Source organism: Pogonomyrmex barbatus, unplaced genomic scaffold (assembly GCF_055798465.1).
Source record: "Pogonomyrmex barbatus isolate J1 unplaced genomic scaffold, ASM5579846v1 scaffold8, whole genome shotgun sequence".
Classification (NCBI taxonomy): Eukaryota; Metazoa; Arthropoda; class Insecta; order Hymenoptera; family Formicidae; genus Pogonomyrmex; species Pogonomyrmex barbatus.
In genome coordinates, this window is record NW_028297182.1 from 5,830,308 (window position 1) to 5,858,099 (window position 27,792).

Genomic DNA, 27,792 nt, shown 5'->3' on the forward strand with positions numbered 1-27,792 from the left:
ATATAATACATAATTCTTAATTATAAAAATGTGTGTATTGCACTTTATAATCTCACTTTTTAATTAATTACTGTAATTCTGTAATTCTTGATTTAAATCAATACTAAATTTAAATATTAATCACTAAAATTATTAAAAATTATAAAAAGTCATGACAAAATATCTCCAAAAAATATCTCCAAATAAACTTCTCATCAGACGAAAATTAATTGTGTAAATTTTAATTGTGTAAATTAAAATCTCACGGATCCTTACTTTCCATTTTTTTTTTTTTTTTTAAATTGTCGCCTACGTGTAATAAAAAAAAATTTATTTCTTTTTCACCGACTTTAGACAAAGTGCAAATTTTTTTTATTTATTTCTTTAAATTATCATCAATCGATTATTCATCAACTCACTTTGGCATTTAGCCACTTGTATAGGAGGCGCCTCGCTCATTTCCAATCATTTCTGTTTCACACACATACGCAGCCGCAATGTCCGGCCCGCGTCATGGCCGCGAAGGGGCGAAAATGTCGTTTCTCGTAAACGAGATTAAAAAATAATCAGTCTGCGACGTAGATTATATCATCTAACGAGCGACGACAACGATCGGCAAGTAGGTAAGTCAACTCCGTCGGCTCGCCGGCTCCGAGTGGCCGGAAAAATAACGTAAACTCGGAACGACGAAGTCAACAGTCTGAGACGACACAAAGCAACGAGGTGCATTCGATTTTCAGGGGAATCATTTTTGCCTTCGTAGCGTTACGTCTCGCCGCGTTGTTGAAACGGGCGCGTTTTACTTCTTACGAGGACGTGTGCTGGCATAAACGTTTGCCACTACATCAACCTCACTTTGTTGTATCTCTATCTTTCTCTCTCTTTCTCTCTCTCTCTCTCTCTCTCTCTCTCTCTCTCTCTTTCCCACGGCTAATTATACATACATAATTTAATACGAGATCGGTCTTTCCGTTCGGAACGAATGCACGTATTCTCGTAGAACGCGCCGTGTTACATAGCACGATCATCGCGAACGATTGATTCGCCCTCGAGTCAAGAATCAATTTGGTGAAGTTAAAAGCGTCTTAACTTCGCCCGGCTTGTGCCTCCAACGGAGATCAGTTCAGTTTTTAAGTTGTTTCTGGTGGTTCTTTGGTGGTTTTTCATAGTGGAACGGTTCTCGGGGTTTCTCTGAGATTCTCACCGAGATTCTCTCTCGTGGTAAGTGGTAAGTAGCTGGAGAAATTGTTCATACACTCCAGCAAAATAGTTTTAGCAGTGATACTCTTAGCGACCAGTAAAAATGGTAAAATAAATGTCTTACCTTCCCTTGTATAATGAAACATTGTAACTTGTCACATTTACACACGTGTACTTAAAAAAAATTTATACTTTACCTATGATACAGCCGTTTTGTGCAGCTTTTTGTACTATGTTGCGGTAGTCGAATTATAAAAGCTTTTTTGAAGTTATATTTATAAAAATAACGAATTTTTAAATAATGTATTTCGCTTTTATGTGACACGTGTCTCTCTTACATATGCACGTGTACATGGAATACAAACCCATAGTTCAATTGTACTTCTTAAAGTTAAGTATGACAAACACCTATCTTTTATACTAATTAATTGTGTTGAACATTGGATATGTACGACACACTGCAAATATTCATGTCGGTCAAATTAGTTGTTAGCGTATGCGGCAATGATATGGTAAGTAAGTACGGCCAATTCAAATCTTTTTCACTAAGCTATAATAATTAATAAAATTGTTATGCCAGAATATTGCTACTACAGGGTTGGTTGCAACACATGAAGTTGCATTCATGGATTAGCTTGGTCATCTGTGAATGTAACATTTGCTTACACTTATTACTGCATAACTTTATTTTTTTTCCTAATACTCTCGATGAAGACTCAAACTTGTAAATTTTAGATATCACTTTTGTTGTAAGTGAAATGCAATTGCAATTTTGTGCCAACCTTGATGTATTACAGTCGTCACTTTTATAGTCTTATAAGATATTGATATTTTCAGAAAGTACTGGTGGTGACCGTGCGTTTGCTGTTACGGCTATATCATGCAGAACTTTGATGATCTTGATATAGAGGGACGTAATCCTTCTCATTTATCAGAAGAGGATAAGGAAAAGGTAAACAGTGAAAAATGTAGTGCTGGGGAATACAGAGTCAGCCATAAATTATCGATTGTGCATGCAGTAATAGTAAAGAAATTGTTACATAGACGTAACTATATGTACTATTCAATCTGATTATTTCGAGCTTCTACTATGTATGCTTCGACATATAAAGATTTACCATTTTATTACACAAAAATCATATATAGAAAATATCGTCACGAATTACGGATATTTTTGAGAATAGCATTCGGCAATGGAAGATCGTCCGGCTCACGAATCGTTTATGTTTCATAGGAAGAATATGATCGGAAGCGTATAATGCGATGTAGCGTTACCGCTGAAGACGGCGCACTGAGACCCGTCTATTCTGAGACTGAAGATGGTGATATATGGTGTCATATCTGTAATGTTGCCTTGTTCGGGGCTCATAAATTGATAAATCACAATTTGTGCAATCGTCACAAAATGAAATTGGAGGAATGGCCATATCCAGTTATGCTGTGGTCCAAACGGCCGGATGTGGCCAAGATGGTCGCACCAGTGCAATCTGCCAATATCAGCGATACCTTGGCGCCTGGGGAGCCAGTACCACCTGGGATGGAAGATCAAATAACGCGAATCACGTCGATACAGATGAGCTTAGATCGTCATCAAAGCTCGCCGCTCGTTGGCCTTGAGTATCTACTGGAATTGGTGGACAACGACTCTTGTGAACCGAGTTATACATGTGTTTTGTGCGACAAACGTGGCGATCCGCGCACAGTAATGGCTCATATTACCAGTTACAATCACCGTATCACGTATCTGAATAGACATTTTCCAACTATATCGCGCGCAATTACGGAGTTACCGCGTACTCCTAATTATAAGCGCGGAGCCAATGAAATATCGGTGTTAGTGGCGAAGAAAATTGAAGAAAAGTTTGGAAGAATGAAGCCGCAATTGGTAGACAAAGCACAGTTTGAAAAGAATAAAATGCAGTATATCAAGAGGGTATATCAGGATGTTCATTTTAGGTAAATCAAAACATCCAAATATTATCGTCGTTCAAGATTGATTTTCTCAATTTATGTTCAAAATGTGATGTAAACATTATTACGTCACATTTATAATACATTTCAAGTTAGTTACTTTAATTTTTTATTTGATATATTGAAATCAATATAGTGGTTTCCTGTATATAGGGAAACATCAGAGTGTACTTTTATGGAAGTTTACGATGTGCGATGGGTAACAAATTTTGATGAAAAAATGGCAGAAATGAATGGTAATAATGTTAGAAAAAAAGGTGAGTATACAATGTGAATTTTATATAATTATCTTTTAAATATGACGAATGTTTAAATTATTAATTTCTATCAAGATACTCCTGATAAAAAGATTGATGATAAAATTAAAAAAGAAGATAAGAAAAAGGAAAAGTCACCTAAAAGAATGGACTCTAAGGGAGAAACTGTAACAAAATCGTGAGTAAATAAATCCAAGTAATAAAAAAATATAATTTCTACAGATTTTAAATTAATATTTTAACATATTTCAAAAAAGTATAATTTTTCATTGAATCAGTATTTGAATACATTCAAAATCCTTTGATTATTATCTATATATTTGCAAAAAGATAATGGTACACATTTATCATTATTTTTTTCTCTTAAAATTTTAATTTTTAATATGGATATCTGTAAAGTTTGAAAACATCTTTTTCATTTTAGGGGTTTTAAAATGCGTATAGTTAATAAGGACAAAATGAGTCTTCGCAAAACCTCGCCAAAACTTGAAGAAGAGAAAAAATCACCAAAACGACCCTCAGACGACATCAAATCTCTCTCATCACTTTCGAGCATATCACTTTCGAGCAGTCCATCACCATCCCGTTCGAGATCTCGTTCACCAAATCGAAATAAAAGAAGAAGTTCCGTTGAAAGAAACGCAGGAAAGTATCGTAATTTGAGACATTCGCGCGAACGTACTCGTGGTCGATCGCGATCACGATCGCGATCTTTACAGCCTCTTAGGGAACGCGACAAATGGGATAAGTACCGCGAGCAAATTAGACGTGCCGAAGAAACATTAGATCGTGCTCTAAAGTTTCACGAGAAGAATCCTGAAAAACATCCGTCTTATCCAGACGAGTGGAAGAAATTCTGGAACAGACGATACAAGGAACTTCAGGCTGAAGGTAATGATCCAAGTAAGCATGACTTCAAGCCAGAGTGGATAGAGTTTTGGAACAAGCGGATGCGCGAAATTCATAACGAACAACTTCAACAACGGAAAGAAGAGATTAAAAAGAGATTGGAATTACCTGAAGAAAAACCACCGGAAAAGTGGATCCCACCGAGGCGGGAGCGAGAGAGGGAACGAGAGCGAGAACGTGAACGTGAACGTGAACGTGAACGTGAACGTGAACGTGAACGTGAACGTGAACGTGAACGAGAGCGAGAGCGAGAACGAGAGCGAGAACGTTCTCCTACGAAACGTAGGCATCGTATAGAAAGTGATGATGAAGTAGAGTACGTTGGTACAAAGATGGTTAAACCCGAATATTATGATCGTCATGAACTCAGAGACCGAGAATACATGTATCCAACATATTCACGCGGAAGAGGAAATGTATATAGTCATAATTATCCAACACGTACTAGACCAATATATTATGCGACTCCGTATCCCGTAAAAGATAAATCGCCTACTCCACCATCTGTAACCGAAGAGGTATTGAAAGAAGATCTTGAAGTAGTCGGTTTATTGCGATTACTCACAGCGCTCGAAGGACAGCTAGGTTCTCTCGGTCCTAAGATAGTATCACTTTTGTCTAAAGCTTTAGCTGCTGAGAAAGCAAAGCCAAATTCCGCTGAAGAGTTATTGTACGACGAGGAAGTAAGCGTCTTGTTTGAGACCGTTAAAGAAAAACTCAAAGGTCAATTGTTTGCGGGCATGGTAGAAAAAATGGCAATCACGGCCACTAAAACGGCTATACAAAATATCGCTAAGTTGCTGCATAGAGCTTCTGAGAGCAAAAAGAAGTTGGAAGAAGAAAAGAAAAAGAAGGAACGAGAACTTCTGGAAGCATCTAAACCTATGAGTTACATTAATCGAAGCACCTACTCAAGACCGGTGGAGATAATTACACCGGCTATTAAATCTGAACCAGTGAGCGTACCTGGTGTAGGTACAGTTGACAAAGTCGCCATTGCTCAGCAGATTGCCGCAGCTCTTGTCGCGCAAGGTAGATCAAATGTTTCGCAAGAAGAACTAGAGACTCTCATTAATGCTGTAGTTGGTATGGCCGAGGCGTCGAAACACTCCGATAAACCCGTTACTACTGCTGACTTTGTCAAAGGTTTGACGAATTGCGGCACTGCCGCTTCTCAAGCAACGGAGCTTGTCAAAACGACGACTATCTCGGCCGAATCCGTGGAACGACAGAAAATAGAGAATCTATCGGACATGGATTTGAAATTGAAATTGCAAAAATTTAAAGATTTAAGCACGGAAGAACAGCAAAGTCTTATAAGTTCCTTGAAGAAACTCGAGGCAAGTGATCCATCAAGAGTCGAGAAGTTAAGAGACTTCGTCAATTTAGGCATGAATGTATCGACGACATCTGTATCTATTTTGGGAAGTACGAAATCACCGAGTCCAGAAGTTGAAATTGGTAAAGGCAAAAAGAGTAATTCCCCATTTTCCACTCGTAAAGGAAATCAGAATCCAACTGACGATGATGATAAATGGAAACCTAAACTGGACATGTTTGCGAACGATGAGGACGACGAGATACAAATAAAAAAGGATAATGATGACAAAGCTAAAATCAAAACTATAGATTTGTCTGATGATGATGACGACTATACATATGAAGATATCTACAAGGCAGCAAATAAGAATGTGAGCGAGAATGAAAAAGCAAAAAAGTCCCATGCCTTTTCCAAATCGCCAAAATCTTGGTCTCGATCGCGGTCGCGATCACGATCGAAATCGAGATCAAGATCAAGGTCGAGATCGCGATCATCAATGTCGCAGCGAAAAGACATGGCAAAAACGAACGATCCAAATGCGATATTGAATGAAACCAAACGTCTAATCGCGAATATTATGTGTGACCTGCCGAATAAATATGTTCCAAAATCGCTGAGTCTGAGTGGTGAAAAAACCGAAACCATAGCGAGTTCCGCTGAGCCAGCGCCGCCAGGTGCAATACCGAGCTTTTACAATCAAGGTTTTCTTCCGAGCAACCAGCCACGGCCGCAGGAACAACCGATGACCTATCCTAACGTCTCGAACCAACAGTTCTCGAATTATCAACCGCAACCGCAAATGTTCTCTAATAATTCGGGATATATAGACAATGGTTATAATTATCAGGGTTATGGTAACATGGGTAATCAAGGTCAATACGGTGGACCACCGAATCAGTATCCTCAACAAACTTACGGCTCTTACGGCGCACAAAGTGCACCTCCGTCAAACTACATTCAGCAACCGCCGTCGCAGCAATACGACCCGTATATGCAGCAACAGCGATTTTATTGAATAAAATAGTCTTCATTGATGATTTTTTTAAGTCATCTGGTTTGATCCTACATTCGTACAAGCTAGAAAAGAGCTCAAATTTCATTTTTGTACAGTTGTACAAGTTTGTGTGTATAAGTTTTGAATTCTCTTCTCATGTGTTCCCTCTTTATATATTTTTAACAAAGTGGATTAGGATTTTATTTTGATTAATGGATGTATAGCATTCTTATTTTTGCGCAAGTGTTTCCGCAATGTTAATCCTAAAAGATGTACTTAGAAAATTATAATTCCGGATATTCGGCCCGGTTCTTCTACGTATGTATCTCTATTTATTTGTATAAATGAAATCTCTGTTCACAATTCCTCACGCATTTCGATAAAGATAAAAAAAAAAATAATTGTTATGATGAGGGTAAAAGAAATAATTGTATTGTTATTTGTAAATGAGAATTTCATTTTGGTGTATAACAAAATGTGAGAATTTCATTGCATTTTATGCTATGTATGTAATATCATGAAATTTGAAATTAAATTAATAATTTAGGTAATCTAAGTTTAAATAATACCTAATTATTAATTTAAATTATTAAATTTAAATTATTAAATTTAAAAAAATTTCTCTTTTACCCATAAATCGAATCGTTTATTCGCATTCGTTTTCGCGTAATTTTTCATGTATGCTGCGCGGGTGTGTGCCAGTGAAAGTCTCATAGTGTACATTGACCGAATGTACATCGCTTTTGAGTGAATTGTACAAGTATGAAGTGAATGTGTACTGTTACGTACATCGTACGGCTTCGATCAAACGAAAGTAAGTAAAATAAACAGACTAACCATCAGACTTACGTACGTGTGTGTATGTATCTTTAAAAGATGATTTTACTATTTGTAAGATATTTGATAAAATAATAATCGTAATCGCTTTTATTGCATAGAAATTGCGGCGATATTTAACGAGAACAGATCGCAACAATTGCGATAAAATAATCATAAAAGGTGTTTTAGACTGTTAAATTACTTTGCACCGAAAACGGAACATTTAATATAATCAAAATGTAATTCTTTAATAAATATATAGACATTACACGAATAGCGTAGTTGTAATATATTTGTCATCAATTTAAGTAATGCAAACTTTTTTGGAGGGCTTATGTTTTTGTAAAGACAGTAATTGAAAAAAAAAAACATGACAACAATAAAATAAAAAAATCAGTTAAAAAAATAAAAAAATGTACACCATTCTATTTAAAGCAATCCTTATAATGCAAGAAATTAGAGAGGATATTTCAAGTAGAAAGAAAATTTCAAGAGCTATTTTATACTGTATTATTACAACAGTTATGTTCGAGACGTAGTGACATATCATATGTTTACGCATTGCACAATGACTAGAGAATTGCAGGACATATTTCGTTTTCCTTGTCCGTGTACCTCGACGCAACCGCGAAGAATTAAAGCACAATATGCGGTTTACATAATATATATATATATATATATACACTCTTCTTTACAAACAAAAATAAAAAGCGCGCCAATCGGGGTTTTAATCATTTCATTCCGATTTCATTTACTTCGGAACGAGGCCTCTCGTTTTCGGGTAAACCGGTGCCGGGATTTGCTGCATCTTGGTAACACTCTTCGGCCTAATTCGCGCCGACTGCAAACGCGGTTTGGTTCGCAGCCTCGTGCTCGAGGCGTCGACATCTATATCGCCTTCATCGCGTAGAGCTTCCTCCAGAACGGCCTGAATCGTCGGCGCGATTGCCGGTCCCTGATAATCCAAGGTCGTCCGTGCCGGCATGTCGAGGTCCAAGTTAAGAATGTTCTCGCCCGCGTAACGGCACCCTCGTCCCATCGCGAGAGCGATCCGCGCGTATTCCGAGACCGGCCTACGGGCACCTGGTACGGAGGTCGGTCGCTTAATGGCATCTATACTCGATGGCTCGGGATCTTTCACGATCCAGCAGTCCTCCTCCTCGTCCAGATGGATTCTGGATAGAATCTTCGTCTTTTCTTCCTCGGGAATAAAGTTCTCGATTATGAGGTATTTGAGCTTGAGCTCCTTCATCAACTCGTGTTGCTCCTGCTCCAAGTCTCGTCTGTCTCTGTTGTAGTCGCTGGTCACGTCCTCTAACTCTTGCTTCAAGGCCTGCAGTTTAGTGAAGCATTTCCGTAATTTCCTAGACTTGACATCTACCTCTTGCTGCAACGTGGTATAGGTCTCTCTCACGCCGACCATCGTCAATTCCTCATCCTCCAGTTTCTGTTGCATCTCGACCTCGCGTCTCTTACGTTCCGCGATCTCAGCCGCTTTTTGCTCCAACGCTCTTTGCTGTTCGTTCGTGTGATCGATTATGTTTTTACCACCGCAGAGCATCTTACTCTCCAAGTCCTTTATTCTCTGTACGAGATTTTCAGTCTCTTGCTTCTCGGCCTTCAACTGCTCCGCTATGAGTTTCTTGTCGGTTTCGGATATCTTATTGTCTTCACCTCGACTATCTTCTGTCTCAGATTCCGAATCAATTGTCTCATCCTCCTTTTTTCTTTTTGATTTCTTCTTCTTTCGCTGCACCCCGCCTTTTTGCGCAAGTTTTTCTTTCAATCGACCTATCTCCTCCTGATATTGCCTCAGTAAAGCATCCTTTGGATCTTCATTAATCCTAGGCTTGTTCTTGATGTTCTTAGCGCGGCTAGCATATCGTAGAGTTGTCAGAGTCTCATCGTAGTTGTAGCTGGCCGGTCCGATGTTTGCCACCATAATCGTCTTTGAATTACCACCTAAAGAATCCTGCAGCAACCTCGTCAGCTTAGAGTCACGATATGGCACATGCGTGGTTTTACCGTCCACCAACGCCGAGATCACATTACCCAAAGCCGACAGACTCAGATTGATTTTGCTCGCCTCTTTTAATCTCTCTCCCGACGAGCCAGTTTTACTTTGTCTCTCGCTGCCCGCGAGGTCGACTAGATTCAAGCGTCCCACTCGGATGCCACCGGAGTCACCGATATTCCCCATCTCAATCGTAATGAGAAAGATCGCGTGTGACCGCGAACTGTGCTCGTTCATGTTCGTCGCGCCGATCGTTCTGTTTTGATTGCCCACGTTCATCAGGTGCTGTATCTCAGCCGCGCTCTTGCAGACGGCGGTCGACAAGTCTTTAACATATACCCCAATATCCGGCTTTTCTTTCAGCTCGAAGCGTAGGCTCTGATCCGGATGCAGCAGATCACGTATTTCCTCCTGATAAATCTCCAGATAGCTAGCCCTCACCAGATACTGCATGTTCTCCGATCTGCCGATGTGATTGAATATGTGTTCGAAGGAGCGCGGGATGATGCCACGTCTCTCGTGATCCGTCTTGGAGCCCTCCATAGTGTACGTTTTTCCGGTGCCGGTCTGTCCGTAAGCGAAGATAGTGCCGTTGAAGCCATCGAGTATCGAGGACACCAGTGGCCTGACCGTCTCCTCGTACAGCTCCTGCTGGCTGGAATTCCAATCGTATACCGCGTCGAAGGTGAATACCTTGACGGTCTCGCTGGACGGATCGTCGCGTGGATGCCGCACCTCAACCGCGCCTCTGGATGGGATCACGTCGACCACGCGAGTGTAATTGCGACTGATCTCCCGCTCGTCCATCGGTCGACATCGTACGACCACCTTCACGCACTGCGTCGCTACCTCCGCGCCCGCGCTTGACTTCATACTCTTCTTCTTCCAGGCCTTCTGCTGGTTGTCCAACTTTTCCATACCGACGGTAAAATATGCGGCTCTCGTCTGCAAAGCGCGAATTCATGATTATGTTCTTCATTCTGATGTTAGAATCAAATGTCTACTAATTTAACTAATTTCCGTGCTAATTTAATATTTTGATAATTTTCTTAATAAATTGTCAGGGAGGTCTATCCCCTATTCCCTGGAATTCTCAAAGGAATTTCTTTTCATTCTTGAAAATCAGAATATTATGGATATTTATTGCGCCATATAAAAATTAATTTACTTTAATTTTACTTGAAATTTTAAATACAATACTTGAAAAATCCGAGAATTCTCCAGGAAATTTTTTTACTTTCGGAAATGTTTAATTTTCGAGATATTTCACCGGTGCGGAATTTTTTACTTATCCTGTATACTTAGATATTTTAAGACTACACAGTAAAAAACATTTTGTATTTGTGTTAAAATCGGTCCTTGTTAAAATTTTTGTGTTAAATAATCTACATATTTATATGTAAATTTAACACATGTCTACTATGTTGACTGATCTTAACAAATATAAAATGTAAAATTATTAAAATGATTTAAGAAATGTGTTAAAATAACACAATTCGTACGTATTTATTTAATATGTTAAAATTTACACACAAAAAATGTTGGTTTTACTCTATAACAGGAGTGGGGCTGACTTGTTATTATTCTTTGTGTGCTTTCGACAGTCTTGAATTTTGACGCGTTTCGACATGTTATTTTATCATAAAAATTATGTTAATTGTAACACACAATTAACTTCAAATTAAGATCAAGAGTACATTTCTTTTTTGTTGAAATATTAACATAGTGTCGGTATTACTATTTAACACATCCATATTGTGTTAAATTAACACAAAATTTTGAGTGAATCGTTTGGGACATGCGATTTATGTTAAATTCAACACATTTTTTCCAACAGTATAGATATTTTAAGAATGTACATAGCATATTTTATTTATTGCATGAAAACTAATTTAATGGCAATTAGCATAACTGAAATTTTAAGCAATATAGAAATAAATTAAAAAAATTTTTATATTATTAGATAGATAATACAACTAAATCTTACTAAAAATGAAATTCTTCAATCAGCACTGTAGCCTACAATTGCTCAATATTACTTTCATAAAACTTCGTCGCCATGTTCACACAACTTTTAGAATCGATAAAACTTGGCATGATACATCATAAAATTCGTATGTAATATTAATAATCAATACAATATTTTTTAAAATTTCAGTATTTTTTGAATTCTCGCTTCCAAAAAGAAAGTGCAAAAGCAAGTTTGTTAATCAAAAATGATTATAGAACTTTTACACATATCATCTATAGACTTATAAGGTGACTATTTTCTGGTCTCATTTTAAGTGCGCTTAACTGCATTCCATTTGAATCAAGTATCAATCGAGACAATAATATATATAATTAAAATTCACAGAACAAATCGTCATCAAAGATACAAAAAAGGATTATTTTATAAATAAATACCGGATTAGATGTTTATTTTGTCTTCTACTTAAATCGCCGTTCACATTATAAGATATCTCGTCTATAAAAATATAGTTTTATATTTTATATATATAATCGTTATTCTATTTGATCAAATAATTTAAACACAACTTTATAAAATATTTTATACATTAAAATAACTTTAATATCATATATTTTATAAATTAACTTTACAAAATATATGATAAAAAAATGCATAATAAATTTGATATTAAGACGTATTTCTTTTAATTTCTCGATCTTAATCGAAAACTTATAGAAAGCACAGCAATACAAAGAATTACCCTAAATTATATATTAACAAAGAAAAAAAATCATAACGATAAGAAAATAATCGTGAATTATTTTTTTCGTGTGCTGCATTAAGATGAATAATCTATTGAATTTATAATACTTACGATTAAGGGTTAAATGTACGAATTGTACGTCACGTTATGTCACGTCACGTCACGTCACGTCACGTCACGTCAAAAGGAAAGAGAAGCGACAAGCGGAGGCCTTTTAAAATTTACCTCTCTATACTCGCTGATTGCGAAAAATGCGAACGTATATTATAAGGAATCTCACTCGCGAGGATTACATTACCGTTTCTACGTATTGCCCTCCGTAGCGACGTATCGGTATTGATCCATTGTTTAGTTCAAGAATTTGTTGTCAACGGCTCGCCGTCGTTCTTCCCCGTATATTGATTCTCGCGCAGCGCGCGACGGGCCCGGGGCCCAGGAGGGGACGAAACTGCAGCGAGAAGCGTGTTAACCGGCGAGCGTCAACACGCGCGATCGTTGAATCCACTCACGGCACCAGTGCTACGCGAAAGTGATCGCGTAACATTTTTCTGACAGGGCAGAGAGCTGAGAAACGCGTGAACGTACATCAAGCGTGCGCGAGCGACTCCAGTTTCTCGCCGCGACGCCGGGTTGGGGGACGTCAAATCGATATCTCGTCTCGTCATCGAGCAAGACGAAATAAGTCGGGAAAGTCGAGTGTGACGTTTCGAAAGAATCCTATTTTACCGATGCGAGCATTTGCGGTATATCGAAGCTCACTTCAAAACGACATGTGACTCGTGGCGAATTTTAGAGAAATGGGATGTTTTTTTTTTTTTTTTTTTTTTTTATCAAAGAAAAAGCCTTGCGCATAATGGAAGAAAGATTAGGAACGGAAATAAATATTTATAAATTTTGAAAATGAAAATTTAGAATAAAAAATTCCAAGACCCATGAATACTTTTTCGTCGATAAAAGTACTTTTAAAGCAAGCCTTTTGATTGGTTGTTATTTTTAGACGAGAGGCACTTCAGAGTATGAGCTTTATGTAATGCACAATGGACACAAAATAAATATAATATATAGCAATATCTTTTGCAACATTGTACATCACATTTAATTTTTATTTCCAAAATTTAATATTTATATTCCTGTTATTAATATTTCCTCCATTTGTAGGACTTAAGGGCTCAAAATGAACTGGAATAAGAAGTAAGAAATTAAATATAAAAATTAGAAACAAAAAAATTATTTTCACCAATAAAAGAACGTTTTGATATTTTTTGATCACCGAAGCATAAATTTTTATGTCAAAATTTAATTCTCTAATTTTTAATTTTGTATTCTTTCTTGCTGGTTTTATCTAACAGTTTTGAAACAATTCGTACGTCAGACTTAGTCATGATATACGAATTAAGTAGATGCGTTATTGGAACACGGCTAACTTCAAGAGGGAAGGCATATTAAATGCCACTTGTATACTTTCGTTTCCAGGAAGTGACGTCAGGCATACAGTGACTTTCGTGGCATAAAGCCAGGTGATGCGAGTCATCTACGTTCCAGCGAGACAGTCGCTGTCGTAGTGTCTGTCGTAATTAAACTTCAATACCATTTATAATCGAGATTGATGACGAAAAATCGGTATTTTTACGCATAAGATCTCTTCCATTTATCGGTGAGACGTCATGTCGTAATAGAGGATTAATTCTGAGTTATATTATAGGTTAATCGTATCTAATTTTAGTCACTCGCTGGATTATGATTTATAGCATTTTATGCTGTGTCACAAAAAATATTGTACATATATATTTTTCCAAGAGATGAAACAAAGAGTTATCTTTCGGAGGAGAGAAAATTCTTTTAGATATGCACAAGATGAATCGAAAATTGATGATAGCCGAAAATTCGCTGAAACTAATATCTATCATTTTATATTGAGTGAATAGAATCAAATAAACATCGTAGAAGAAATAATTTTTATTAATACATAGTGCAAAAGAATATTCATGTACGAAATAAATGGCAAAAACGTGTATTATTGAGCAGTACAATTAACTAGATTTTTAGTCTTTATTACATTTATTTTCACAAATTTATAAATATATATTTTGCTTGTTATGAGTGAATAAAAATAATAGGTCTCTTGTAATGTATTTCATTCTATTTATTATAAAATAACATCTATTTGATTTTAGCAACTTCTCAATTGTTCTATATATTTTGCTTTGGTGATATTAGAATTAAATAAATTACAAAATTCTTCCTATCTGTATATTATCTTATATACAAATATTTATTATTTATTTGTTAAATATATTTTATTACTTAATTAATTAATAGATTAATTAAAAGCAATTCTATAAATTATAATTATGGGGTAATTTCTGTCAAATTGCTTTACAAGCATTCTTAGTTGTAATAGTTTATTTCTATAAGTGCTATGTGTTAGAATCATATTTTAAAAGAAATTTTAGCAAAACATTAATTTTTACTTATTACATTTATATTATTTAATATATTTGTTCCAATGTTCTTTGTATTCAGAATAAATATTAGAAAACTGAGAAATATAGTAAATTATTAGAAGAAAGATTAGTTATGTCTCTATATGATAAACTTGTTTAAGTTATGATTATGAAAAATCTATACAATTACATATTTGTTTACCATTTGTTGTTTCAGATAACATGAAATTGTGGATTGTAATAGCACATATCACATTGGTCGCCACTAATTTATGGGTTACAGCCCATTTTCAAGAAGAAATACCCGAGGATAATGAATTTGCAGAATTCGAAGATTTCGAGGAGGAAAAGCCAAGTGTTCTCATCGAACGCGTACCAGAATTGCCTCAGGAAGAAGGATTGAATCAAGATTTTGAGGAGGATGATGTCTTGGTTACAGATGGAGACAACGAGTTTGATCATTTCCAGGATGAGGAAGAATTTGAAGGGTTGGACGTTGCGGGAGGCAACGCTGGTCCGAAAAACGATGAACCTTCCACGTTGACTATTACCAAAGTTCCGTTACATCTGCGAGAGAGATGGGATAGTTATTATTTAGAAATACTAATGATCACTGGACTAGTGGTATACTTTATAAATTATATAGTAGGACGTACGAAAAATGCTCGTATAGTTGAACAATGGCTAATGGATCATAAGCAGCTTTTATTAGATAATTTTTCTCTCATTGGCCATTCAAGCAAATCAAATGAGAACGCAAACGATAATGGTTTTGTAAGACAGAGCGAATCACAATACAGTCTTTATTGTTCCGGACGTGTCGGCTGTGATTCAATGCTTATTGAACTGAAATTAATAAAGAGACAAGACTTAGTCGCTGTATTGGCTCAATTAGTACGTCCACAAAACGATCAAGTTCACATAGAAGTGGAACTCGCAAAAGACGAAATAGATAATTTCGTTTTAGCAGCTGCTACAAAACGGATAGCGATGCATTTAGTACGCGATATGGCTGATATTAGCGTATATTGTCCGGAGAAACGAGCCGGAGAAAAGTTCGGTCTTCCATCAGGCTTTTGCGTAATGTCTGAGATTCCAGAAGCAGCGGCAGCTATCTTGGATACCAGGGTTCAGCAAGTCTTCTCAAAGTTTGCACCTTACATAGAATATATTCACATTAGCGATCAATTCAGTGGACGCAAACCACAGGAGTAAGTGAAGATGTATTAACCAATTTAGATGGAATAATGATTTAAATATAGTAAGGTTAATATTTCATGGATTTTATGATAAATTAGAATGAATGTATTGATTAGCTGAAGAATAATAAAGTTTTCAAATTTCTAAGAGAATTTTACTATTCTTTAATTAATCAAATTTGTTTGATATAAATACATATAACATATGAAATATATTTGCCTAAAGAGTACACATATAATTATATATATATATATATATATATATATATATATATATATATATATATATAATTATTTTTCATATTAAATTGCGATAAATAATAATTAACAATATTAACATTTAATTTCATCTTAGAGATACTACTCAGTTAACAATGCCTGAAGTTAGAAGAGTATTGTTGATAAGCCTGAATATAAGTCTTAAGGGTCGTATGTACAATCCGGAAACACAAGAAAAACTTAAACCTTTACTTCAACTCGCTTTCTATTTAATTGATAAGCTGCGACGTTTTAAATTATCTAAAGAGGTTTGTATTTCTTTATTTTAGTTTAAAATTTTCTTAAATATCACAATTATATTTTCATTATATACACAGGGTAAAAATAAAGCGGATAAAAATCGACTCAAAGTGGAGGAAGTTTTTCTGAAAACAACGCATGCCGCAAGAGCCGAAGCTGCGGCACAAAGACGAGAGGAGCGTCGAAGAGCCGAACAGGAGAGAATTCTCCAAGAGGAAGATCCCGATAAACAACGAAAGTGGGAGGAAAAGGAACAACGAAGGTTGGCTAAAAAACGTGCTCCTAGAATGAAGCAACTCAAGGTGAAAGCATTGTGATACAATCAAAACTAACGAGTTGGATTGCTTTATCCAAAAAAAAAGAAACAAATTTACTATCATACTCAAGAAAAATTCATTGGGAAATGTACTTCGTCTAAATTATCTACAAAATATGCTAACTTAGCTCTTCATTGAGATTCATATATTCACTCAGTGTTCTCATATGAAGTATCAAACTTATTAAAGAAAGTACAAACGACTGTGAAAAAAAGTATCCTGTGAATTGTAAGTTTGTTGTAACGTATACTTTATTTGCCCTATACTGCCAGCTTACATACTTAAATATCATAGAGATAAATAATATTCCCTGTTGAAATGAGAATAAAATTTAGCGTATACTATATATACATATGAAATTATATTATCATACCTCTTTTAATACTATATATCAACGAACTAATAGAATAAAATAACATAAAATCATAACCTTTTAACATTGACAAAACAATATGTTCAAAAGAAATTCATACTAACATTCCAAGAAATTTTTTTTTCTTTTATCTGACATAAATAATTAATTCAATAATTTATATTACTGCAATACCTCCAATAGATATATCTAATAGCTTTTATGCTATTTACATTTATCATATAAATTGGTGAATGTCAAAAGTGAATGTCAGACTTTATCTTATAAAGTGTAAAGAATATTTATTGTATGAAATAATAATAAATTATCTGTTTTCCAAGCAACGTGCCACAGTACGTTTAGCTTAAATATATATATTGTAATATATAATAGCAATGCTTAGCGTGAATATATATAATTGTCTGAACGATAGATCAATCAGAAATATATGTATTAAATTTATAAATATCAGTAGACTGAAATTTTTTCATGTAATTTTATTGCGATTTTGCATATCAAGTGCAAAATTGAATAATTTTAGAGTTGAATGATTTATTTTAGATAATAATTAATGATTACTAAGTATCAATTGTGAAAAATCTTAAACGACAATCGTGGATTTAGAGATATTTCTTTTCACTAAGATAAAAATACACTAAGATAAAAATAAATTTCACTAAGATAAAAATAAATAGATCTAAGGTATTCTTTACGCGTCATTTGTAATCTGAGAAGCGGAAGAGAAACAATTAAATTAAGGAACTTCCAGATTATGCAGAAGTTTCATATTACTCTGAATGACCGTTTTAGAAACCAGAAAGTTGCTATCCGATACAAAGTCTGCTATAACTATATTGAGTCCTCCGCGACCAGGACGATTCTGATTTATCCAGGAGAGGATTGCCTTCTGGCAGCGAGACGCCAGGTCCCTTTGCAGAGTACCGCACAAATGTTTTACAACGTAGGACGTATCCGGCGTCAGCAGACATTGCGATACGAATGCGATGTCCAACGATCTATTCTGCAGTTCGACATTCAAGAAATCTATCAGTTCGTCCACGCGGACAGTGTTAGGCCATACGGTACGCCAAAGGCCAGACGGCCACAGATTCGCGTAGTTGCGCGCGTAAACGTTTCTGTAAATCACGAACACCTGATATCTCTTCAGGACCAACCACTGTAGTGTTATATGATCAAATTTGGACGAGACCGGGCACAATTTCCCCCGGAAAATATGGATTATTTTCTCCACGAGACGACGATGATCCTGATCCGTGAAGGCATAGAAATGTTGGAAGTCCAGGATAACGATCTCGTTCGCATGCGAGCTGAGCCAATTGGCTACGTCTAGAAGCGGTTTGCTGACTTCCGCTCCGTACAGACCATGAAGGAAGTATATATCATTAGTTCTCGGCTTTGTAGCAACGCGCAGATCTAAATATCGGATTCCACCATTGAGTTGTCGCTTGATATCATCGCGTTGTGTAATAGACCAATTTAAAATAATAGGCTTGGCAACGAACGAGCAGTAACGGCCGAGTGTTCGGATGAAGGCGGGTTCGTCCGGCCCCACGTCGTTGCGCCTCTCGATCGTGTAAGTCATGGTATCGTGAGAACCTGTCGGAAATTACCAGTTTGTATTATAATCGTTAATTCTCGGGAGATACTGTTTTTTTTTACGTTAAATGTGATCATTTGATTACTCATCCACGTTCGCTTTAGTTGCAGTTAAAGAACTACTATACATCGAATCGAATTCACACATGTAGAATTTATGAATACGATTTTCCTCTATGCTTTGTCATAATTTGTTCTGCTTCAAAATGAATATTTATAAATTGAAAAGACTTGAAATATCACGATAAAAACAATAGAAAGAAATCCAAGGCTTGAAACTCTCAAGTTAAGGAAACCCGAAAATAATGCTAGAATTTTTGGATAAATGAAATAAAATGATTTCAATAAATGTTTTCAAAATTCTTAATTTAATTATGCATAACATACATAATTACACAAATGCAAAAGTTTTAATTCTGATTTTGAATATAGAAATTTGTAAATGAATGTAAATAAAAAACGCTTTTCTTTCAATTATTTCTATCGGAGGATTAATAATTAACAGTTTATTATCGGTTTATTATCGATTTGTTATCGATCAAATCGTGGATCGAGCGACACTGAATGAAATCCATCAAGAAAAATAAATTTTTGCAATCGCACATGTAACTTCTCTTAACTGCGCATCAGACAGAGCGATTTGAACGTACCGGGTATCGCCAGATGTATTATGGGTATATTCTTGAGCGGCGCCGGAAACCGAGTCATCCAAAACTCCAGATCGTCGGTCAAAGCTGCGCTCGGCCATCGCGCGCCGGTGACAACCTCTCCCTTTACATCTTCCATGATGGTCGAACCACTAGCGATCCCAATTCAGGGTTCAAGTCACATTGGTCAGGTCACGCCTCTTATCGCGACGTAGTCGCGGGGCGCGACCGCAGGTGATCGCGTGAGACGCAAATGACGCACTGCCGCGGTGCGATGTCGGCGCTTTATAGGTATTCATGTACTTTCCCACGGTGATTTCCGGCCGCACTCCACCGTGCGCTCGTTTAAGCGTAAACGCTCTCGCTCTGCGAAATGCGGCTCCTACTACATATGACATGCATCTGCATTTACATTTTGATGAAGGGACATAAATTCCTCGCTTCCTTACAGAATCTTTTACATCATACTACTTCCGTGAGCGGAACTACTTTGCCAAAAGAGATAGCGATTCATCCGAATCGATGGAATTTGTTGAATTCAATAAATGACTTCGAGCCCTCTCTACGAGATAAACAATGCGACACGTGCTCTTTGCTCTGCGCATACGCGTGTCTAGTCATATAATTTATGAACATACCACGTGGGGTACGTATGTCAAATCTTGATAAATTTGAGTTTCGTTTTTGTATGCTAGAATCAATCAAAAGCAAACTTTGTCTTGTATTTGTGCTTATTTATATACTCTTTAGGATCAAGTTGGAGTAAGAAATATTATTCCGAAGATCCGGCTACAGTTTTTTCCATCTGAAATTATAATTTGAATGCATATTTGAAATTCATATGTGGTTGGAAAATACCAAACATGTTTTATTGTTATCTTTCAAAAACATTGCAAGAGTTTAGATTCGATATAATCAATAATACAAGGCTGCGTAGTAAACTACTTAATTAATTAAACAATAAAAAGTTAACTTTTATCATAATTAATCTCAAATAAATTAATTTTTAACTTCAACTAGTTACTTTTGAAAATTTACCCAACTCTGCAATTATATATTTTTCTGATATTAATGGAAATTGTGTCAAAGGAATATTTTTTGAGCTGTATTAAAGAATACTGTAGCAAATGAATTTTTCCATGTAATTATATCGCGCACTTTACCTGTGAATCATCATCTTCGATCATGTCGGAAATGTTATGCTTTTCCAGTATATTCTGAAGCGAATAAATAATCTTTTGTTTCTGATCGGCGCAACATGAGATACAAATGTCACTTGTGCAGACATGTTCTTGCAACTGAAAATAATATCTTTGTTTTGTACATATGTACATATATTATACACACAGAGATATAAACAAGGCATTACACATGTTAATATATTATATTTGTTAGAATATTTTCATAAAAAAATATTTAGCTAAACAAAGCAACTTTACTACTCTTATTATCAAAGTATTTATGTGTAATCCTTATATTCTTTGTGTCCAAGGACATGTAACTCCTGTAACTGCTCATACAAATTGCAACGAAATCAAGAAAAAGTCAAGGTCAACTTGGAATGATTTCATCAGAAGACTAAGACTTGAGTCGGATTGAAGTCACCAGAGATATCAGTCATTAAGAATATCCTTTGTACTTTGAATACAAAAAAATAATACCTCTAATGCCTCCAGAACGCATTCTTTGGCTTCGTTCAGGATCTTGTTCAATTTATTGAATTCCTCGCATTTTTTTCGCACATCCGTCAGAATTTCCTCCCGAGCTTTTTTGGTTTCTTGCAATTGTTGTTCGAGGATCTTCGTCTTCTCCTGCGCCGCCGCGCATCTCGCATTGTATTCTTTTATCGCTTGCTTGTAATTGCCAAGCCTTACATTCTCACGTTGTATTCGACCGAATTCGAGGATTGTATCGATGTATTTCTGAGCGAGTTCGTGCATGGCGCGTTTATATTTTATCGCGTCTTCTTGCGCGATATTGGCCTCGCCCTCGAATAGCTCACATTGCAATCTGAGTAGACGATCGGTTTCCTTGCTTTCCGTGCTTTTCTTTTCCAGATCCCGACAGATCTTTAACATCGAATTTAGCTCGTGATTCAATGCGATATTTCTCCTGATAGCGTTGTGCATCACGTCTGCCATACGGACATCCGTCGCTTCCTTGAATTCCTGAGCTAGCTGCTGCAATCGTTCTTCTATCTCCTTTTGCATCCTACAACATAGGATTATTTGCATAAGCGACATAAGAAATTTTATTAAAAATTATCTTCAAGGCGTGCAAATTTTTCTGCAAGTAAAAAAAAAAAAAAGAAATCGCGCGTCTTCTGAACTTTTTAAACATGCAACAATTATGAGAGAAGCATTGACTGATCGTTTACTTGGCCTTGGCAATAATGACTGATTTTTCCGTCTCGTAGAGCGTTGTTTTGTGTAATTCATCTTGCTTTGCCATTTCTTCCTCTTGCACCTCGAACTTGTGCATTAAATCCAAGCGAGCCAATCTCCAATCCTCTAACGCGTTCAGCTTCCCAGCTGATGAAATAATAAAAATACGCAATTCGTCAATTATCTGTATTTCTTTTTTTCTTTATATATTACTGACATATTTACTTGCAAGTTTTACTTCAGCACTTAAATTGCTCTCCATAGTACGATATTCTAGTTCCATCGCGTTTTCCTTCTTCTTATATTCAGCTTGTTCCTGCTTTCTCAACTCTTGCATGGCCGTCAAATGTTCCTGCAGCTCGCGGGTCTCCTCCATCTTGTTCTCCAAATCCCGTTTTAGATACGCTACGATATCAGATCGATCCTCTTTCATCTGCTCGTATTGCTTCGTCAAGTTCTTCATCTCGATTTCAAGCTCTTCATTTCGACTGCGTAGCCTTAAATAAAGAAGTATCCAGAAAAAATATATCAATATCAACGTGAATCAGAGACAAAAGCAAGAACTGATTGCTCGATCTTAATGAACAAACCGTGACAACTGCCTATTGTTGTCTACAAGTTGTTGTTCGTAAGACAGAATTTCTCGTTCGTTCAAGCATTTTTTCCGTACTTTCTTTTCCTTATCACCCTCACGTTTCTTCTTGAGCATCTTGCTATTTTCATGCGCAAGTTACATCGGTTATGTATATTCCGTACGTGAAACCACACCCTTGTCAATTTTCTTTTTCATTCTCAAATTATTTGTATCGAAAGCATATTGTGTTAAGTCGAAATTTGTGAAAGATCGAGTCGAGAGGACTCTTAAATTTAAACAGAACTATCGCATTATTCTCATTGTCCATTGCACAACACATCTGAACACGTCAAATATCGATGTAACTTTTGAGATTGGTTGCATCTTATTCTCTCTGTTACCATAGTAAAGAAATAACAAACCACACACACGGCGCATCTTCTAAAAAAGTATATAAGAGTACGAGGTACATGTGTGAATAAATGTCAACACAATATAATTAATATAAAATATCAATTGAAATAACATAATTCTTACACAACATAATAGAAGATTATTACATAATAGAAGATTATAACGCGCGAAACATAATCATATGACATATATTTATATACAGGATATTTCAAACCGATGCTTTAAATATCAATTACGTCTTAAATATCAATTGCGTCTTTTTTACTTACAATGGTGTGATGGAATGAAGCAATAAATTTGTATCCCGATTTTATATTCGTTCGTATAGTAATATATGTAGCAATGTATGTTATATCAATAAATCCTAATATGTCCTGTATATAATCTAATAAAATAAGTTGTAAAATAAGAATGTAAAAATAAAAGTTCAGACACAATGAATGAGAATATAAGGAATTAAATCTTAAAGAAAGAAAAAACAGAAAATTATTTTTGACCGATAAAAGAACATCTTGGTACTCTCTTTGTGTATCAAAGCATGAATTCCTATATCGAAATTTATTTCTAATTTTCTATTTTTAATTTCTTATTCCTTATTTCTTTTATTGTGTCTGGATTCTAAGAAATATTATACTTGGCATATACATTATGTACCAATGATACGCTTCTACATTTTCATTTCACTTAGCTTTGATGTATGTACAGTCCAATCTATTTGCACGGTCACAATCATTTTACACAGCCACTGCGATATCATGCGTTTGAAGATTGTAATATTCTTTGGCAATAAAACAATTTTATTAGATAAATAATCAACAACCTTTTAATTCGTATTTTATATTACAGCAATGTTTTGTAATAGTTTAATATATATCATGTGTAAGCTAAGGTAATTACAAATGTGTCACTGAAAAAAATTACATATACATGATTTAATAATTATACAAAACCATTGTGAAATAATATCGCTGCGAAAATAGTATGATATAAACGATTGCAAACTTAAACATGAATTTAAATTGAACATAAATTTGTTATTATTGTGTGTTGTTGTGTTGCATAAAGAAAGAATATTAAAATTTTTTATAATAAACTTGTTCACCTTATGGTCAATATCTCTACTAACGTAACATACATTGAGCTTAATAATGGAACTTTATAAACTAGGAACTAAGCTCAGAATCCATATATTAAGCATAAGACAATAAAAGTAATTTAAATAAAAATTATCAATTATAGTAGTGGAATACTCTTATAACTCTTAACAAATTTAGAAGTAATCTGTTAAAATTACTATGATATATACATTTAACGCATTCAAATATCGCGTTAATATCGATTCGAGGTTATTTAGTTTGCATCATCGAAAGGATGTTATCAAAAATGATGTCCCAATATACGAATCTCTTATAAAATTCTTTCCAAGCTTATATCTAGAAAAATCTATGTATATTCATATATGTATACGAGATAAAATGAATGAACGTACAAAATTTAGTTAACAGGAGGTCTCGGTGGGGGAGGTGGCTGCGGTCTGCGGAAGTATATAATAAGACTAAGCATTCCTGTAAGAAATCCGATAAGATATAGATCCCAGTTCTGTCCGAGCAATTGATCCCATTTGTCCAATTGATCGACCAAACTGAATTCTTGCAGGTAATCAAAGCCAAAGAGAAAAGAAAGTTTGATCAAAGCTAATGCTACGGGTATTCGCGCGTCGGGACTAGCATCCGCGGCTAAATCATAGCATCGCTTGGCTAAATGCCGATCTTTCGCTAAACCTAGACCACGTTCATGCATATATCCCAAATTGAACATGGCTTGAGCGTTGTGTTGCTGCTCCGATGCCGAACGGTAATGACCCGCAGCGGCCTCGTAATCAACTTTTGTTCCTCTACCATAGTAATGTGCATCCCCGAGTTTTACCTGCGGCAAAACGAAATTCACATCGATCTCGAAAAACATAAATCTCATTATTCTTGTCGGTGAGACATTTCGATTTATACACCTACCTGCGCCGCGGAATATCCTTGCGCAGCAGCTCGCGCCCACAGTGCCAGAGCTCTAACTAAACCTTCTTCCTCCGATAAAATATCGGTTTCTCCTCTATCTAGAATAAACGCTGCATTACTTTGCGCAACTTCGTAACCCATTTCGGAAAACAGGGCATAATTGAGGAATGCTTCGTTCACTCTGCCTTCTCTGTAATCAGCATGCGCTACCATCAATTGATCGCTCCATTTTCCTCTTTCGGCAACGTTTTTCATTAACTCTACGGCTGTCGGACAACTTCTCATCATTCCAGTGCCAGTGGCATGCATCTGTGCGAGATTATAATATGCAAGCACATGACCGGATTGACTGGCTAAACTGAAATACTTGTTTGCCATTTTATAATCTCGTCTAACTCCGATGCCACCTAAAGAATAAATAATGTTATTATATATATATTCTTATCATTTATGAATATTGTTATTTAAGAATATGATTTAAAAATTATTACTTAAGAATAAAAAATATTATTCACAAAGTATATATAAAAACTTACTGAAATACATATTGCCTAATTGTAATTGTCCGTCAACCCAGCCTTGTTCCGCAGCTTGACTAAAATATTGCAATGCCTTAGCAGTATTTCTTTCTACTCCCATTCCATATAAGTACATCAGACCCAATCCACTCTGACCTACAGGATTACCCAATTCCGCAGCTTTCTTAAAATATTTATATGCTGTTTCATTATCTTGTTTGACAATTTCACTTCCTTCCAAATAAATCTATAAATACGCACAAAGAAATAAATGCTACATAATTAGAATCTATTATATATATAATGCATATATTTTGTATGCATATATAATAAATTATATTCATCCAACTTATATAAAAATAAGTATCATTGTTAGTTGCATTTCATACTTTTCCAAGGAAAGCCATAGCTACTGGATTGCCAGCATCAGCAGCGTGTTGAAAATACTGCACAGCTCTTTCGTGATCCAAAGGAACTCCTCGACCACCTTGATAATGAAGCTGTCCAAGTCCAACTTGTGCTTGAGTATCACCCTTTTTGGCTAACAATTGATAGTACTCTATCAAATCTTGATCAAAGATTCCCGAGGTATATCCTGGATTCTCATGTTCATCCAACAATCGAACACGTTGAACTACTGGGCCACCACTCAACGACACCTCTTCTGCGACCTTCTTCGCCACTTTTCGATAGAAATCTAAAGCACGTTCGCAAGATGCAGGTGTTGTTACACCTGCCCAATGACGATATCCCATTACCATTTGTGCACGAACATCACCACCAAGGGCAGCTATTGTATAATGCAGTAGAGCTCTTCCTTGAGATGCATTAACGCCACCAATACCAGTCGCATATAGAAATCCCATTCCCTATATAATAAACAATAATTTATTCAAAAATTCTTTGTCTGCAAAAACTCAATATTATTTATCACGTATAAATAGTATATATACCATATGAGCAGATGGAAGTCCGGTATCTGCAAGTTCCTTGAAAACTTTAAATATATTAATTATGTCATCAATTGCGACTCGTGGAGAAATAGGAGCTAAAGGAGTTCCGAGTAATCTCGCCCATGCCAACAGAGATCTCGCTTCTCGATGGCCTAACTTTGCTGCTTCGATAAGCAGTCTATAACCCTCTTGCTTGTTAGCGCGCATTGCATTTATGATACTTTCTGCTTTCTTGTACAATTGCTCAGCTAAAAAAGAATATAACGATGAAGAAAAACTGTCAAAAAGTAACACGAGTAAAATTATACTTTCCAGTGAAAATAAAGTCCATTTAACTTCTGACTTGCCTGCTTGCTGTTCCATTGACAATGGCTCTTGGACCTCTTCCTCAAGCGATTCATAGAGCTCTTGCGCTTCCCAGGATTCCATAGCTTCTTCATCCAATGGCTTCTCATTTAATACCAAGGAGTCTGTGTCCTTTGTTTGAGCAATCATAGTCTTCATCCATACATTTCTCGTTCCTGGATTTTCCAGAGTCTCTTTGCCAGCAGCCTCCGTCTTGCTCTCCTCTTCATCCTTCCTGCCAGTCTGCTTGCTGATTTTCTCGTAGACCGGATCGGACGCTGGCACGAGCTTTAATATCGTGTCGCGCAGAGCACTCAGCTCGCGCAGCTGTTCGAAGGCATTCTCGATATCCTCGGCGGCGACCTCCTCCTCCGTCTCCTCGTTAGTGTTCGACTTCTGCGTGATATCGCCGCGCTTCTTCGAGCCGTTCTCCGCAGCGCTCAGGTGAGAAAACCAGGCGAGGAATAGCAGGAACACGACGACAACTCCGTTGGACTTCATGGCTCGTGCAAACGCTCGAATTCAAACGCGGGGCCTCATTACAAACCTACAACACCGGTGACCTTAACGCGCTCATCGCCCTCACGGGCACGCGGTATACGAGGCACACGCGCGATTGATCACACTCGACACGCACATACGTGGACATTCGCGAGAATTCCGTCCTCTTCGACCAATTACGTCATTAGGACACGTCAATACGCATCTTCCCGGCGGCAAGACCGACGTGTGTGTCAACAAAAACTGACCGCGGAATCTCCGGCGACGCAGGACGGAACGAGAAACCGTTGCGCTCGCGTGTATACACGCGTTACGACACGCCGCACGGAAAAAGGACATTCGCTGAGTCAGCTGTTCGCGCTAAGAGCGTGCCTCGATCGCCATAATAATAAACGCTCGCGCGACGCGCGCTGCCTGTCGGTGCCAGGGTGCCAGCCGCGCGCGAATACGTCGTCTTACGTGTACTGCACCTTGTTTACACCGCGCGACCTCGGGGACACGTCGTTCATCGACCGGGCACGGAGATACGAGAGGACAAAACTTTTCCGTTCTCGGATATTAAAAGTTATTTCGACATTATCGGTTTCCTTTGTCTACGCGCGTATGACGAAGCGAGGGAACATAGATATGTCCCGCAAGTTTAAATTACACTAGATAGAGATAGATAAATAAAGAAAAAAATGGGTGATAATAATAATAGTGTCTTCCACCTTCGGAATTGAGCCGTCAAGTTGTCCCAACTGCACCTCGCAACCGCACCTCGTGCGAGTCGACTTGTAGGTTATCTGGGTAAAAAGTAAATTCCTTGTGTATAAAAT

The 27,792-nt window shown here is 36.6% G+C and overlaps 6 protein-coding genes across 10 annotated transcripts; 2 read left to right on the forward strand and 4 right to left on the reverse strand.

Moving 5' to 3' along the window:
• The first annotated feature begins 460 nt into the window (after positions 1–460).
• Positions 461–17,003, forward strand: LOC148934737 (PAT complex subunit CCDC47). 4 transcript variants are annotated; one of them, XM_025217236.2, is made up of 4 exons: positions 461–602; positions 14,840–15,833; positions 16,177–16,348; positions 16,418–17,003. In XM_025217236.2, the coding sequence occupies exons 2-4, from the start codon at positions 14,845–14,847 to the stop codon at positions 16,655–16,657; spliced, it is 1,401 nt and encodes a 466-aa protein (XP_025073021.1). In that variant the 5' UTR covers positions 461–602; positions 14,840–14,844; the 3' UTR covers positions 16,658–17,003. The 4 variants fall into 4 exon arrangements, with proteins under 4 accessions (XP_025073021.1, XP_025073022.1, XP_011630573.1 ...); XM_025217237.2 differs by lacking the exon at positions 461–602 and adding an exon at positions 2,017–2,131; XM_011632271.3 differs by lacking the exon at positions 461–602 and adding an exon at positions 13,650–13,798.
• LOC105422762 (uncharacterized protein CG7065) lies at positions 2,012–6,952 on the forward strand. Its single transcript, XM_089084126.1, has 5 exons — positions 2,012–2,131; positions 2,414–3,135; positions 3,304–3,407; positions 3,483–3,585; positions 3,832–6,952. The coding sequence occupies exons 1-5, from the start codon at positions 2,060–2,062 to the stop codon at positions 6,650–6,652; spliced, it is 3,822 nt and encodes a 1,273-aa protein (XP_088940252.1). The 5' UTR covers positions 2,012–2,059; the 3' UTR covers positions 6,653–6,952.
• Klp68D (kinesin-like protein 68D) lies at positions 7,937–12,829 on the reverse strand. Of its 2 annotated transcripts, none has more exons than XM_011632267.3 (2): positions 12,477–12,829; positions 7,937–10,409 (listed from the first exon to the last, which is right to left on the reverse strand). In XM_011632267.3, exon 2 carries the CDS (start codon positions 10,380–10,382, stop codon positions 8,202–8,204), a length of 2,181 nt encoding a protein of 726 aa, XP_011630569.2. In that variant the 5' UTR covers positions 10,383–10,409; positions 12,477–12,829; the 3' UTR covers positions 7,937–8,201. The 2 variants fall into 2 exon arrangements, with proteins under 2 accessions (XP_011630569.2, XP_011630571.2); XM_011632269.3 differs by lacking the exon at positions 12,477–12,829 and adding an exon at positions 12,290–12,446.
• LOC105422761 (PI-PLC X domain-containing protein 3) lies at positions 16,891–19,412 on the reverse strand. The gene is made up of 2 exons (XM_011632265.3): positions 19,277–19,412; positions 16,891–18,626 (listed from the first exon to the last, which is right to left on the reverse strand). Exons 1-2 carry the CDS (start codon positions 19,410–19,412, stop codon positions 17,764–17,766), a joined length of 999 nt encoding a protein of 332 aa, XP_011630567.2. The 3' UTR covers positions 16,891–17,763.
• A 529-nt stretch (positions 19,413–19,941) lies between these two features.
• LOC105422758 (cilia- and flagella-associated protein 157) lies at positions 19,942–23,289 on the reverse strand. Its single transcript, XM_011632263.3, has 6 exons — positions 22,248–23,289; positions 21,883–22,154; positions 21,651–21,804; positions 20,935–21,484; positions 20,437–20,571; positions 19,942–20,078 (listed from the first exon to the last, which is right to left on the reverse strand). Exons 1-6 carry the CDS (start codon positions 22,364–22,366, stop codon positions 20,046–20,048), a joined length of 1,263 nt encoding a protein of 420 aa, XP_011630565.2. The 5' UTR covers positions 22,367–23,289; the 3' UTR covers positions 19,942–20,045.
• A 151-nt stretch (positions 23,290–23,440) lies between these two features.
• Positions 23,441–27,702, reverse strand: Hrd3 (HMG-coA reductase degradation 3). The gene is made up of 6 exons (XM_011632264.3): positions 26,476–27,702; positions 26,129–26,376; positions 25,565–26,044; positions 25,194–25,422; positions 24,658–25,064; positions 23,441–24,571 (listed from the first exon to the last, which is right to left on the reverse strand). Exons 1-6 carry the CDS (start codon positions 26,972–26,974, stop codon positions 24,140–24,142), a joined length of 2,295 nt encoding a protein of 764 aa, XP_011630566.2. The 5' UTR covers positions 26,975–27,702; the 3' UTR covers positions 23,441–24,139.
• Between the last annotated feature and the right edge of the window lie 90 nt (positions 27,703–27,792).

Coding starts and splice junctions, on each gene's coding strand:
- LOC105422762 (XM_089084126.1), top strand. CDS start 2,060: ATGCAGAACTTTGATGATCTTGATATAGAGGGACGTAATCCTTCTCAT. Junction 3,136..3,303: donor TATCAGGATGTTCATTTTAG/GTAAATCAAAAC, acceptor TCCTGTATATAG/GGAAACATCAGAGTGTACTT. Junction 3,408..3,482: donor TAATAATGTTAGAAAAAAAG/GTGAGTATACAA, acceptor ATTTCTATCAAG/ATACTCCTGATAAAAAGATT.
- Klp68D (XM_011632267.3), bottom strand. CDS start 10,382: ATGGAAAAGTTGGACAACCAGCAGAAGGCCTGGAAGAAGAAGAGTATG.
- LOC148934737 (XM_025217236.2), top strand. CDS start 14,845: ATGAAATTGTGGATTGTAATAGCACATATCACATTGGTCGCCACTAAT. Junction 15,834..16,176: donor AGTGGACGCAAACCACAGGA/GTAAGTGAAGAT, acceptor ATTTCATCTTAG/AGATACTACTCAGTTAACAA. Junction 16,349..16,417: donor GTTTTAAATTATCTAAAGAG/GTTTGTATTTCT, acceptor TTATATACACAG/GGTAAAAATAAAGCGGATAA.
- LOC105422761 (XM_011632265.3), bottom strand. CDS start 19,412: ATGGAAGATGTAAAGGGAGAGGTTGTCACCGGCGCGCGATGGCCGAGC. Junction 18,627..19,276: donor AATACATCTGGCGATACCCG/GTACGTTCAAAT, acceptor AATTTCCGACAG/GTTCTCACGATACCATGACT.
- LOC105422758 (XM_011632263.3), bottom strand. CDS start 22,366: ATGCTCAAGAAGAAACGTGAGGGTGATAAGGAAAAGAAAGTACGGAAA. Junction 21,805..21,882: donor TGCTGAAGTAAAACTTGCAA/GTAAATATGTCA, acceptor TTATTTCATCAG/CTGGGAAGCTGAACGCGTTA. Junction 20,079..20,436: donor TCGAAGATGATGATTCACAG/GTAAAGTGCGCG, acceptor TTATAATTTCAG/ATGGAAAAAACTGTAGCCGG.
- Hrd3 (XM_011632264.3), bottom strand. CDS start 26,974: ATGAAGTCCAACGGAGTTGTCGTCGTGTTCCTGCTATTCCTCGCCTGG. Junction 25,065..25,193: donor ATTAGGCAATATGTATTTCA/GTAAGTTTTTAT, acceptor TTTATTCTTTAG/GTGGCATCGGAGTTAGACGA. Junction 24,572..24,657: donor AAGGATATTCCGCGGCGCAG/GTAGGTGTATAA, acceptor GTTTTGCCGCAG/GTAAAACTCGGGGATGCACA.